The sequence below is a fragment of the Macaca fascicularis genome, chromosome 14 (genome assembly GCF_037993035.2).
Source record: "Macaca fascicularis isolate 582-1 chromosome 14, T2T-MFA8v1.1".
Taxonomy (NCBI): domain Eukaryota; kingdom Metazoa; phylum Chordata; class Mammalia; order Primates; family Cercopithecidae; genus Macaca; species Macaca fascicularis.
Window position 1 is genome coordinate 19,339,052 of NC_088388.1, and position 14,781 is coordinate 19,353,832.

Genomic DNA, 14,781 nt, shown 5'->3' on the forward strand with positions numbered 1-14,781 from the left:
TGGCCAGAGAGGCTGGTGTCATTCAGATGGACAGCCAACAGGGGAACAACATTTTTTTAATTTATAGGGAAATTATGTATAGATTAAGCAAAAAACTCAATTTGCTGTCATTTGAGAGGGAATTTAGCATATCAAAAGGTAGAAGTCAAGCTCCTTCAGGTATTGACATTTTTAGAGACTGCCCAAAGGAAGAGATGACTGAAGAAGGAGTAAATGGATAAAACAAGTTGGCATTTTATTAAAGTGCTTGGCTTACACTTATTAGAAGACATTTGAGGCTGGGCATGGTGGCTCACACCTGTAATCCCATCACTTTGGGAGACCGAGGCGGGCAGATCACTTGAGGTCAGGAGTTCGAGACCAGCTTGGCCAACATGGCGAAACCCGTCTCTACTAAAAATATAAAAAATTACCTGGGCGTGTTGGCAGATGCCTGTAATCCCAGCTACTTGGGAGGCTGAGGCAGGAGAATCACTTGAACTAAGGAGGCAGAGGTTGCAGTGAGCCAAGATCGCACCACTGCACTCCAGCCTGGGCGCAGAGTGAGACTCTGTCTCAAAAAAAAAGATATTTGAAAAGTTCTGAAGAGAGAAAAAACAAAAGTTATTTCAGTGAGTTCAAGGCCTGCCCTTCACGGATGGTGATAACTGAGGACCAAGGGTGAGATATTGATGGATAACATTCATCTGCAGAGTGCAGCCCCTTGAGGTTGTCACAGCCAGATTTATGGGTTCTGTTCGTGATCTAAAAAGGCACATTATTTAAGCAATACTAGAGCACATTATGAGGCTTTGCCAAAAGAAAAGGGTAATTTATAGTTGTGGGGTTGACAGGTTAGCAGTGTAGGTTAGGTAAAGCAAAATGAGCTTTGCTCTAGATTAAGACTTTTAGGTCTGCCTGGAAAAACCTTCAGACCAAGTTGATTCCAGGAATATTAAGTCTTTATTGTTGCCACAGTTATGTCATGACACTGAGCATTCTTTCTGAGATACTGGTGCAAAGATTCTTCATTATCCTTTTATTCCTTTTCCACACCCTAGAAATGACAAACCTAAGAATCAGGGAACATAAGGATTGATGACTTTAAAACAGGCAGGCACCTTAGATGATGAGTGAAGCAAGGAAGTTTATGTGAGTCTTTAATGATGTTTGAGGGTTATACACCCTAAATATAAGGGAAAGGAATTTTTCATATGAATCAATTACTTTGAAGCACTGAGATAGAGAAGTTCTTGCAATAAAGACAGCAATAGGCATCTCATCCCCAGAACTTTTAACCTGGCAGTGTTCTACAAGGATACTTAAAGACCATGATTTATCCTCCTTTTATATAATAAATCTGTTATTTATCCTACTGTGATCTTTATCACAGAAAGTGTCATACTTTGTGGTGTTGGTATTTTTACATTTTTCCTTTGAATACAAAATAGGTTTTTTTTTGGAAAGGGAAGTATTTTTCCTTGAAGAAAACTTAAAGATTTATTTAAACATTTAAAATGTTCACTTGGAAGACTAGGGTTGTTTGATGATTTTCCAGCTCTTTGTTAGGAGGATGATTGTTACTACCTCATTACTGGTTGTTTAGTTTCTTTTTCCTCTTAGGCTTCACCGTATACACTATATATAGGTCAGAGCCTTAGTGAGACACCTCCTCAGCATTCAGATCCTTAGCTTCCCTCTGCATATCTAAAAGGACAAGGCTAGGATATACTTGTATTTAATAATTGTGGCAGGAATGCGTTTTAAACCATTAATCTATAGTTTCATAGCTTGGAAATTCCTATGTCCCTACATTAAAAGGCAGTCTTTTTATTATAATCAGCATCAACATTATGTCTACCTCTATCACCAATAATATTATGTTTTTTCCATTACTTAGGGTAGGCTATAAAGTAAGTGTACTTACCACTTTGCAGAATCGGCTCCAAATAAAAGGGTCTTCTTTCTCCTCTTGAAATTTTTCTCCTTTTATATTCTTTTCTAGTCTGATTGACTTGAGAATTTAACCAATGATGCTTGATTTCTGCTAGAAGAGTTCTGTATGTTGGGCAGATGTAAGAACAGTGCACAAACATTGACTTCTGTTGGTTGAAAATTTAGGATTCTGTGGTTCATCCTTGCAAAATGCATGGGAACAGGGGCCCAAACAGATAACGAAAGTTCCTCTAGTTGAAGCTTTTAGGAACTAGCTCTTGTACTCTGATTCTCTTGGCCAAGGCATCTGTGCCTCCCATGCCTACTTGCTATACAAAGATATTATAATATTGACTCACTGGTATTCACTGCAGCATATTATTCTGTAAAACAGACTTTTGAGTTTAAAAAATTGTTAGCTGATCTGCTTGGGAATTCCATTTGCTGGTTGGCCAGAAGGATACCACCTTTGATGACAGGCATTTCAGAGGCAGCCTATGTTCCTCTAGCAGTTGACTGTGACCTGGGTTGGTAGACTTACTGAGGACCTCTTTGCAAGACAGTTGCCAATACTTTTTGTACCATTTGGATATAACTATTCCTATTTCCATTCTTAATCGGTTTTTTCTGATTTCCATTAAAAAAACCGAAGATCTATGCTTTTTTCCTTTTATATTCAAACATTATGGAAGTATATAAAATACAAAAGTCCCAGGAATCCTCATTAGGATTGCTGTGTCCCCTTACAGTTTTTTCCTCTAGTAACAGCAACACATTTTTGTATATGTATTAGTGTATACAGACCATTCTTCAATTTTTCTCCCACTTCAGATTTTATTTTAGAGGACTTTCCTTGTAAGTGTATAGGAGTAGTTTATTCTCTTGAATTGCTGCATGGTGTTTCTTTGTATGGATATATTAATAATTTATTTAATTTGTTGCTGGGCATTTGGGTTGCTTCCCAGTTTTTCACTAATGCTGACAATGTTGCAAATGAACTTTCTTATATATATCTTTGTAACCTTGTGTATTTCTGTAGGATAAAGTTTCTAGTGGAATTATTGAGTCAAAGTGTGCCTGAGGCAAGTTTTTAGTCTTGAAATTTTTTAGTAATCCATTTAATATTATCATAGAAAACGTTTTTCTGTTATTGTCCCTCTTACATTTTCAGTCCATAGCATCAAATTATATAACAGTGTTGTGAGAGATGGCGGAAAACTTGAGAAGACAATGTGGAGAATTATATGTGACACTAGAAGTTTTCATGGAGTAGCAAGATATTAAAGCCATAGTTTGAAGAATGTAGATCTGGACTAATTATTTACAGAAATAGTCATCATAAGGGAAAAGAAAGATGAACAACTATCACCTTCCATATTGCCCAGTGCCCACGCAACCTCTGATGCTCTGATTGTAAGAAATAGAAAAAGGAATCTCTTTTAATTTTTTCTGTTAGATTTTCTGTTCTCTCAAGTATATTTTACTCTCAGTCTCAGTTCTGAATTTTTTCCCCATGTTACAAATATCTATGATTAATTCTTAAGGGAGAGAAAAGATGTTGCGAGAGATCATTCTAAGGAGGTAGGACAAATGTGGAGCTATGTGTACTTGTTGGAGAAGAAAGGAGTCCTGGTGAAGATACCTGTGGATACCTTCTTTAATCATCGGAGGCTTACCACTTCCTAGCCTCTTTTCTCATCTATAAAACAAGACGGTAGATGATTGCTCAGTTCCCTTTCATGTCTTCCATTTTGCGTATGGATGGTGATCAAGGAAAAGCTACGAATGAGCACAGCTCTGTGTAAAGAGCACCCTGAGGAGCTGAAAGTGTACCTTAAGAAGCTAGAAGGAAAGGTCCAGTGTTATTCTCTTGGGGAGGGGCAGCTCTTCCTCAGAAGATGTCTGGTTAAGCCGCCTGTTTGCCTTATCTCAGAATAGAAACACTGGTGATAATCTGATAGGCATATTCTGCAGTGCAAACCTCCTGATGAGTTAAATGCCCTTTAATTTTCATGTCTCCAGAGTTCACCTCAACAGGGAGACGCCATGGGAGAGCTGGATTGACTGCCTTTCACAGTATTCCCCACATTAGTGCTAGTTTGTGTTTGTCCATCTCTGTCTCTCTCAGATTATCTCCTGCTGCATACTACGCCCAGAGGATGATCCAGTATCTCTCACGGAGAGACAGTATTCGCCAGCGCTCCATGCGCTACCAACAGAACCGTCTCCGTTCTTCCACCTCCTCCTCTTCCTCAGACAACCAGGGTCCATCAGTAGAGGGAACCGACTTGGAATTTGAGGACTTTGAGTAAGTACATACTCAGCTTGCTTTCTTCCCTCTCCTCTCAAGCTTGGAGTGCTTCCAAGTTGCCCACTGTTGGAGCTGCAATGGTGGATGTTCTTGCTCCCAACTCCTCAGTATTTATTTATGAGTAACAGGATGGGGCGAGGGACAGAGGGTTAAGATGCCCAGAGCACTCCCACCTCTGGCAGTTGCTTTGCTGATTCACTGGCGCGCGAGGAGACCGCCCACTGGGCCCCAGGCCAGATTGTGAGAGGATGCTGCTCCTCAGGCAACATTTTTATTTCCCCTTTGCATGTACAGTGACCATGGAAAGCTTCTCATGGACTGTCTTTACCACATCAGGGAGGCTGGAGGGTTGCTGCTTTTTCTCCTAAGCAGAGTAGCTGTGGAGATGTCTTCATTCTGAAATACTTGGATTTCCCTAAGAGGTGGATTTTCTGTCTTAGTGCCCTAATCAGACTGACTCCTTTAAGATCTTACTCCATTGCCTAAACTTTTTCGGTCTCCCTACTCCTACCCCCGATTCAGGAACCTTAAAAAGTTGTCTGTCAAATTAATGTGGTGGGTTGAGAAGTGATTTCTTGGCTTCTTTGGACTTTTTTGAGTGGTCAGCAGGGAGAACCGTGGGAGGATGCACTAAAGGAACAGGGTCAGCCCTAGAATTTAAGGTAGCCAATCTTTTTTTTTTTTTTTTTTTTTTGAGATGGAGTCTCACTCTGTTGCCCAGACTGGAGTGCAGTGGCACAATCTCGGCTCACTGCAAGCTGCACCTCCTGGGTTCACACCATTCTTCTGCCTCAGCCTCCCAAGTAGCTGGGACTACAGGCGCCTGCCACCACTCCTGGCTAATTTTTTTTTTTTGTATTTTTAGTAGAGATGGGGTTTCACCGTGTTAGCCAGGATGGTCTTGATCTCCTGACCTCGTGATCTGCCCGCCTCAGCCTCCCAAAGTGCTGGGATTATAGGCGTGAGCAACCGTGCCCAGCCTAAGCTAGCCAATCTTATTTATTTGCTGGGTTTTGCATTCTCTCACCTGCTGCTTCTGACCTTTCTAGCCATTCATTGTGTTTCTTTCCATCCTGAAACTGAGCTTTTATGGCCTGTATCAAATTGGACATTTGGCTCGTTTTGATTCCTTATATTTTGGTGTTGTCAAACATAAAAGCAAGAGAGAAGGAAGGGCGGCATTGTTTCTTCCTCCTTTTTCGCTGGCATTTGTAAAAGAGGACAGCCTGTCAGTCATTTCTTCCCTGCCTTCCATCTTGACGTAGCGGGGTCAGGTTTGGGGCCTTAAGAGTTCTCATCTCCCCCTCAGCCTTCTTCCTTAACTGAATGGCTAGTTCCGCACAAGTCATCTTTCAACAAAGCTTTTTAATGTGTTTAAGAAACCTCTTTGCCAGAAAGCACTAGGAAAGTGGGAACAACCTTTGTACCAATTTGCCTTCTCGATGCTGTCATTAAACACACTAGCATTTGTACTCTTAGAAGCAAAAGGAAAACTAAGTGGGAGGTTTATTTGTCTGAGAAAGATGTAAATGTGAAAGAAATGCAGGGATGGCCTGAAGCAGCAGTGGTGTGGCAAATGGAGCAGAGGTCATGGTTCTCTCTTGTCAACTGCAGGAGAAGAGCAGAGCTACCTTCTGTCAGCTTGCTCCTTCTCCCTTCTGTCCACTCTAGGGTGAGGTGGATGTATATATCAGCAGTGAAGGAAATGGAGTGTCTGTTCCCTTAGCCAGGCAGACACTTGTAGTGAAATATGTTCTCCTGTAGATATTATGGTTTTTCCAGCACCAGGGTCTATTCAGGGAAGCAGTTGAAACATACATGCCAAGGCTGCTGGCACTTAGGGCTGCTGAAAAGCCTGGGTGACTTTCTCTCAGTAATGCTGTGGAGCCCTGGGAGTCGGTGTTGTGGATTGCCTAGCCCTCTCTATGCACGCCTGGGAGGCTGTGTTATCTCTTTGCAGTGGTGAAATGTGGGGCTCATGCCTTCAAGCTGTATCTTGCCTCGTGACTTGTCCTTCACAAGGGAGTTCTGGATTAGTTTAAAATGTTCTGTTCTTGTCTTACCTTCCCTTTCTTCTGCTACCACCTCCTCTCTCTCTCCCCTTCCTTCCCCCTCGATTTTCCTGTGTCAGACTGCCTCCTCCTTATGCTCCCCCCAGCCCACCTGTGCACTCTCCCCCACCCCTCCCCTGGCTTTAGCATGACCTGAATTTACATTTCCTTCTTCACCTTTCGTGCACTGACTTACTGTTTTTTTCTTAGGGGGTCTTATATTGCTCCCTGGTTAGTAACAATGGACGAAGTTCTCTAATACTCCTTGGAATGTCCCTCCTGGGGTGTTTGCCTTTCTTTTTGGGCTGATGTAGACCAGAATCTTGTTTTTAATAGCAGCTGTGGATGAGTCACCTCAACATTAGTAGTCCAGGTCTTCTAGTAAAGGATGTTGCTGGCTGGTTGAAACTGTTTATTTTTTCCTCTGTCTCCTTCCCTGCCCGCCTCCCTCTACTGTAAACTGAATGCTGCTTGTGGTTGCTCCTGTTCTCTGAGTATCTATGTGCTCTATGAGGAAGGAGAATAACAAAGAAGGAAGGTACCAGCACATTTTAATTTTTCTGCCCCAATCTTTTACCTTGGCTTTGGTAACTAGAAGGAAAGTTAGAGGCACGTGCAGTCACAATTTATACTTTTTCAGGTACAGAGAGATACGTAAGGTAGATATGGTGGGAAATCCTCCTAACAATTAGGTTACCATTAAGGCAGATTGTTCCTCAGTTTGGTATCCTCACCTTCTCAGCACTTCATGCTCTTGCCTTTGCTGCCTCACTTTGATGACCTCTCTGTCTGTTTGCTAAGTCATAGATCATTTTGTCATTTTTGGGCTCGTCACATCCAGGGGTATAGTATTCTCAGAAAACCAAGGGAGCCATTACTCAGTCCATCTTTTGTGGTTCTCTTCCATTTGACCAAATCGGATATGTCTAAGGTTAGAGGACAGGAGCAAGCATATTTAGTGTCTTGAGTTTCATTGTCTGCTGATTTAAAAACCTTTGAAAATTATGTACAACCATTTTTGAGCCTTTCCAAGAGCTTGCTATGGAGCAAGACCATTGAGATTTATCTCTTGGGAGGGTGGCTTTGGAGGCTGGTCAGCATCAGGTTAAATTTTCTGTTCTTTTGTGATCTGGATGAATGACCATCTTCCCAGGCAGGCTTCCTCTCCTGCCATTCATCTCTGTCTACAGCAAGGATTGAGACTGCAGGGTCCCTGTGTTTATCAGACTGCACAAACAGGACATCCAGAAACCTGCTGTCAGCAGGTCTCTCCTGAAGCCCTCAGCAGCTGTCTTTGCATAAAGATGTTCATAAGGAGGGTGAAGGTGTGGCTGCCCATGACATTGCTGTCTGTCTGCTTTCAAGCCCAGACCACCTACTAGAATGGATATGGCAAATAAGCATAAAGCAGACTTCCATTTTCATGTTTTCCATCCCTTTGGAAAGAGAGAGGGGGCTTTTATAAAGCCCAGGTTAAGTGCTGTGGCCTGTAGTTGTAAGTCCTACAGAAGAGGTGGTGTGTGTGCTTTATGACTATTATTCCAGGTATTCTTGCCCCCTTACTCATTTTATTTGTTAATCTAAATGTAATTATAATTCCAGAACCCTCCCTAGCCCATATTCCTGCCCTTCCTGCCTCTTTTTGTAGCTGCTTTGCTTTCTGAGACACAGGGATACTGTAGCAAAGACTTTGCTAATGACAGTCAGACTAGAGAAGCTGCAGATTAGATCAGTCACAAATATCTCCATCGTATATACCAGCCACTGGATAATTACATTCAGCTTCTTGAAAACTGTTGCTAGAGCCGGGTGTGGCGGCTCACACCTGTAATCCCAGCACTTTGGGAGGCCGAAGCAGGAGGATTACTTGAGCCCAGGACTTTAAGACCAGCCTGGGCAACGTAGTGAGATCCCCATTTGTATTAAACAAACAAAAGAGTGTTGCTGGCACAGAAGTCTCTCATTCACAATTTTGACACATGGGCTGTACTTTGGATTTCTGCCTGGAAAAAACATCTCAATGAGAATTCTGGTCTTTTAGCCTTAAGATGAATTCTCTTTAGGTCTATTAATTTATTTTCTTAACTCTTCTAATTAATTTGCTTATATTTGGGTCCTTTTTTCCCAGAAGTCCACATTGTTTTTTTGTTTTTTGTTTGTTTGTTTTTGAGACAGAGTCTCGCTCTGTCGCCCAGGCTGGAGTACAGTGGCGTGATCTTGGCTCACTGCAAGCTCCACCTCCCTGGGTTCACGCCATTCTCCTGCCTCAGCCTCCCGAGTAGCTGGACTACAGGCGCCTGCAACCCCGTCCAGCTAATTTTTTGTATTTTTAGTAGAGACAGGGTTTCACCATGTTAGCCAGGATGGTCTCAATCTCCTGACTTCGTGATCTGCCCGCCAAAGTATTGGGATTACAGGCGTGAGCCACAGCGCCTGACCAGAAGTCCACATTGTGACCAAATATAGGCACACTTTGTTTTATTGTGCTTGGCTCTTTTTGCACTTTGCAGGTATTGTGTTTTTGACAAATTGAAGGTTTGTGGCAACCCGGCATTGAGCAGTTGGCACCATTTTTCCAACAGCATGTGCTCATTTTGTGTCTCTGTCACACTGGTAATTCTTGCAGTATTTCAGATGTTTTCATTATTACTGTATCTGTTATGGTGACCTGCGGTCAGTGATCTATTGTAATTGTTTTGGGGCACTATGAACCACACTCATATAAGACAACAAGCTTAATTGTAAATGTTGTATATATTTTGACTGCTCCACTGACTGGCGATTCCCCCATCTCTCTTCCTCTCCTTGGGCCTTCCTATTCCCTGATACACAGCAATATTGAAATTAGGCCATTTAATATCCCTACAGTGACCTCTGTATGTTCAAGAAAAAGGAAGAGTCGCACATCTCTCACTTTATGTCAAAAGCTACAAATGATTAGCGAGCAAGACATGTTGAAAGTTGAGATAGGCCAAAAGCTAGTCCTCTTGTGCTATAAACGGCCAAGGTATGAACACAAAGCAGAAATTCTTAAGGAAATTAAAAGGTCTACTCCAGCAAAACAATCTTACTGCTGATATGGAGAAAGTTTTAGTGGTCTGGATAGAAAATCAAACTAGCCACAACATTCCCTTAGCTGAACCCTAATCGAGAGCAAGTCCCTAACTCTTTTCACTTCTCTGACAACTGAGAGAGGTAAGAAGCTGCAGAAGAAAAGCTGGAATCTAGTGGAGGTTGGTTCGTGAAGTTTAAGGGAAGAAGCTGTTTCTATTAACATAAAAGCACAAGGAGAAACAGCAAGTGCTGATGGAGAAGCTGCAGCAAGTTATCCAGAAGATCTAGCTGAGATCATTGATGAAGGTGTCTACATTAAACAACAGATTTTCAACACAGATGAAACAGCCTTCTATTGGGAGAATATGTTATCTAGGATTTTCATAGCTAGAGAGAAGTCAATGCTTGGCTTCAAAGCTTCAAAGGACAGGCTGATGCTCTTGTTAGGGTCTAATGCTGCTGGTGACTTTAAGTTGAAGCCAGTAGTCATTTACCAGTTTGAAAATCCTAAGGCCCTGAAGAATGATGCTAAGTCTACTCTGGCTGTGCTCTGTAAATGGAACAAAGCCTAGATGACAGCACATCTGTTTAATAGCATGGTTTACTGAATATTTTAAGCCCATGGTTGAGACCTACTGCTCAGAAATAAAGATTCTTTTAAAAATATAACTACTGTGTTGATGCAAACCTCTGGTCCCAGCTACTCAGGAGGCTAAGGTGGGATGATTGCTCAAACCTTGGAGGTCAAGCATGCAGTGAGCTGCAGTCATGCCTCTGCACTCCAGCCTGGGCAACACAGCAAGACCCTTTCTCAAAATAAATAAAAATAAACAAATATAATGTAACTGGTCACTTACAATGCACCTGGTCACCAGGACCTCTGATGGAGATGTATAAGGAGATTAATGTTATTCTCATGCCTAGTACACAACATCCATTCTGCAGCCCATGGCTCCAGAAGTAATTTTGATTTTCAAGTCTTATTCTTTAAGAAATAAGGCTGGCCAGGTGTGGTGGCTCACACCTGTAATCCCATCACTTTGGGAGGCCAAGGTGGGTAGATCACCTGAGGTCAGGAGTTCGAGATCAGCCTAGTCAACATGGCAAAACCCTGTCTCTACTAAAAATACAAAAATTAGCCAGGCGTGGTGGCACACACCTGTAGTCCCAGCTACTCAGGAGGCTGAGGCGGGAGAATTGCTTGAACCTGGGAAGTGGAGATTGCAGTGAGCCAGGGTGGTGCCACTGCACTCCAGCCTGTGTGACAGAGTGAGATTCTGTCTCAAAAAAAAAAAAAAGAAAGAAGGCCATAGTGCTATTGATAGTGATTCCACTTATGAATCTGGGCAAAGTAAATTGAAACAACCTGGAAAGGATTTGCAATTCTAGTTGCCATTAAGAGTTTTGGCAATTCATGGGAGGAGGCAGAAATATCAACATGATATAGCGTATGGAAAAAGTTGATTCCAGCCTTCATGAATGACTTTCACAGATTCAAGACTGTAGTGAAGGAAGTAACTGCAGATGTGGTAGAAATAGCAAGATAATGAGAATTAGAAGTGGAGCCTGGAGATGTGACTGAATTATTGCAATCCCATGATAAAACTTGGTGTGGTGGCTCATGCCTATAATCCCAGCACTTTGGGAGTCCGGGGCAGGCGGATCATCTGAGGTCAGGAGTTTGAGACCAGCCTGGCCAACATGGTGAAACCTTGTTTCTACTAAAAATACAGAAACTAGTTGGGTGTGGTGCAGGCACCTGTAATCCCAGCTACTCGGGAGGCTGAGGCAGGAGAATCGCTTGAACCTGGGAGGCGGAGGTTACAGTGAGCCAATATCACGCCACTGCACACCAGCCTGGGTGATTAAGTGAGACTCTGTCTCAAAAAAAAAAAAAAAAAACTTGAATGGGGCCAGGTATGGTGGCTCACACCTGTAATCCCAGAGCTTTAGGAGACTGAGGTGAGAGGATTGCTTGAGTCCAAGAGTTCAAGACCAGCCTGGGCAACATGGTGAAACCTACTGTCTCTACCAAAAAAAAAAAAAATTAGCTGGGCGTGGCGGTGCGTGCCTATATTGCCAGCTACTGAGGCTGAGGTAGGAGAAACACTTGAGCCTGAGTGGTTGAGGCTACAGTGAGCTGAGATCGCGCCACTGCCTGGGTGACAGAGCAAGACCTTGTCTTAAAAAAAAAAGAAAAAAAAAGAACAAAGGCTGGGCGTGGTGGCTCACGCCTGTAATCACAGTGCTTTGGGAGGCTGAGGCGGGGGGGATCACCTGAGGTCTGGAGTTCAAGACTAGCCTGACCAACATAGGGAAACCCTGTCTCTACTAAAAATACAAAATTAGCCAGGAGTGGTGGTACATGCCTGTAATCCCAGCTACTTGGGAGGCTGAGGCAGGAGAATTGCTTGAACTCGGGAGGCAGATGTTGCAGTGAGCTGAGATCGCACCATTGCACTCCAGCGTGGGCAACGAGTGAAACTCCATCTCAAAAAAAAAAAAAAAAAAAAAACCACCAAAAGACAAAATCTTGAATGGATGAGGAGTTATTTCCTGTAGATGAGCAGAGAAAGTGGTTTCTTTTTAAAATTATTTAAAAATTTTTATTCTCAGCATAGACACCTTGAGGAAGTAGTTTTTTAAGGATGGAATCTATTTGTGGTGAAGATGCTATAAACATTGTTAAAATGTCAACAAAGGATTTAGAATATTCCATAAACTTAGTTGATAAAGGGCTTGAGAAAATTAACTCCAATTTTGAAAGCAGTTGTGCTGTGGTTAAAACGCTATCACATGCTGCAAAGAAATCTTTTATGAAAGGAAGAGTCAATCGATGCAGCAAAACTTCATTGTTGCCTTATTTTCAGAAATTGCCACAGCCACTCCAGCCTTCAGCAACCATCACTCTGATCAGTCAGCAGTCATCAACATTGAGGCAGAACCCTCCATCATCAAAAATATTACAACTCACTGAAGGCTCAGATGATCGTTAGCGTTTTTTAAAGCAATAAAGTATTTTTTTTTTTTTTTGAGACGGAGTCTTGCTCTGTTGCCCAGGCTGAAGTGCAGTGGCGTGATCTCCACTCACTGCAACCTCCGCCTCCCAGGTTCACATCATTCTCCTTCCTCAGCCTCCTGAGTAGCTGGGACTACAGGCGCCCACAACCCTGCCTAGCTAATTTTTTGTATTTTAGTAGAGACAGGGCTTCACCGTGTTAGTCAGGATGGTCTCGATCTCCTGACCTCGTGATCCGCCCTTCTCAGCCTCCCAAAGTGCTGGGATTACAGGCGTGAGCCATTGCACCTGGCGCAATAAAGTATTTTTAATTAAGGTATGTGCATTGTTTTTTAAGACATAATGCTGTTACATACCCAGTAGTCTAAACGTAGCTTTTATATGTACTAGGAAACCAAAAATTCATGTGGCTTGCTTTATTGCAGTATTTGCTTTAAATTGTGGTGGTCTGGAACCACACCTGCAATATCTTCAAGGTATGCCTGTGTGCAAAAATGTCTACTTGTATGACAATTATTTCCGGGAGCGAGAGATGGGTGCTGGTTCCTTAGTTTGGCATGATATATTCTGGAAATACCACATGCATATGTACACGAGTTTCATGCAACAAGAGATTCTCCTTTTATGTTCCCCTTGCTAAATAATCTTCTGGCAAACAAGTCATTGAAAGGTCTTCTTGGTGTATGATGTGGCTGAGGAAAGTTCTGAAGGCTGTTACTCAGCTCTGCCATCTGATTGGATGTGGCTTAGGGGAAGTTGCTTGTCTTTAGTTCACAACAATTTTTTTTTTTTTTTTGAGACTCGGTTTCGCTCTGTTGCCCAGGCTGGAGAGCAGTGGTGTGCAGTTCAAGCAGCCTTGAACTTTTGGGCTCAAGGGATCCTCCTGCCTCAGCCTCCTGAGTAGCTGAGACTATAGGCATGGACCACCATGCCCATCTAATTTTTTTTTTTTTTTTGGGAGGGGGTGGAGACAGGGTCTTACTATGTTGCATAGGCTGATCTCGAGCTCCTGAGCTCAAGCAATCCTCCTGCCTTTGCTTCCCAAAGTGCTGGGATTACAGGCATGAGCCGCCACATCTGGCCCACAATTTAATATTCTTCATCTGCCCCTTTGATATAACTGAAAAATCTAGTTGAGTCATGGCAAAGAAGATATGTTAGAACCTAGATAATACCATTCTTATCAGGTGATAGTCCTGATGATTCATGTATTTCAAGTTCTGACTAGAATTCTGCTCTCTCTCCTGAGCTGGGAATTTCTAGGACTTCTGTAGGAATCAGTGACTACTCTCTAATAACAAATATATAACTTGTACCCAAGGAAGGGAGGGTAATTTTTGGCAACTGAAATCGTCAGAGAGGGATAGGATATTGTCTACTTCATTTTGAAATGGAGTTCCCTTTGTCTTTTCCTTTGACTTACGAGCCACAGACTCTTTAATATTAGCAGTGCAAGAGGAACGCTGAGGAAACACACTGTAAAGTTATTCTCTTTGTAGACTGGAACCTGCTTAAAGCAGTTGGGAATCAGCCAGCCATCTACATTTATTGAGTGGTGGTATTATACAAAATTAGTTCTTAATGTGGAACGAGACAAAAACTTCTCCACCTGTAGTCCCAGCTACTCAAGAGGCTGAGGCAGGAGAATTGCTTGAACCTGAGAGGCAGAGATTGCAGTGAGCCGAGATTACGCCACTGCACTCCAGCCTGGGAGTGCAGTGAAAATTTTTATTTTCATAAAAAAATTTTTTAAAAAAGAAAGAAAATGACCTGGGGAGAGATAAAAACCTCTCTTCTTATTTTCCAGATAATTTTTGTAGTGGTTGAATGTTTTTATTAAGTGGCTTAGAAAAGAGGTGTAAGTCTTAAAATAGGGTCATTCTTTAGGTATACTTAGGAGAAAGGCAAGTACAGTAATTTCTCTTTGGAAACTGTAATGTAAGCGAAACTACTATAATGAAACCAATTTTACCCTAGGCTAATTGATATGAACAAGAGTTAAGTTCCTGTGACATATTTCTGGCTACACAAACGTCACCAAGCATCTAAATAAAGACCCAAAAGACTTCTTATATTAAACATTGAAATAAATGTGAGCTGTATGTACATCTAAGAAAGATTAATAAAAATATAATTATTTGATTTTTGGTGAGTCAGTGAGTGACAGCGGTCAATGTGGGGTGAGGTAAATCAAGGAATAGATGTTTGCAAAGTGAAAATTGTGAGGAACACGTCCTGCCACCATGTAGTTAAAACATAAACAGGAACAAATATGGTGAGCGCCCTGAGACTTAGTACTGCATCATTATTGTTGTGCATCTATATGATTATTGTATGCTTTACATATTTTTACATTATTTTATATTCATTTATTTATTTTCCAACGTGCTTATTCCCATTCTGGCTCACAGGTGGCTGGAGCCTATCCTGGC

At 42.1% G+C, this 14,781-nt stretch overlaps 1 protein-coding gene across 13 annotated transcripts in view; it reads left to right on the forward strand.

Moving 5' to 3' along the window:
• AMBRA1 (autophagy and beclin 1 regulator 1) overlaps positions 1-14,781 on the forward strand; it is a 199,583-nt gene that overhangs the window by 78,155 nt on the left and 106,647 nt on the right. For 9 of the 13 annotated variants that reach the window (XM_005578030.4, XM_045371729.2, XM_005578031.4 and 6 more), the window contains one exon: positions 4,043-4,222. The exons of the other annotated variants lie outside the window; for them this stretch is intronic. In XM_005578030.4, the coding sequence (XP_005578087.3) occupies positions 4,043-4,222 (180 nt within the window). The remainder of the gene's footprint in view (positions 1-4,042; positions 4,223-14,781) is intronic. 13 annotated transcript variants of the gene reach the window in all.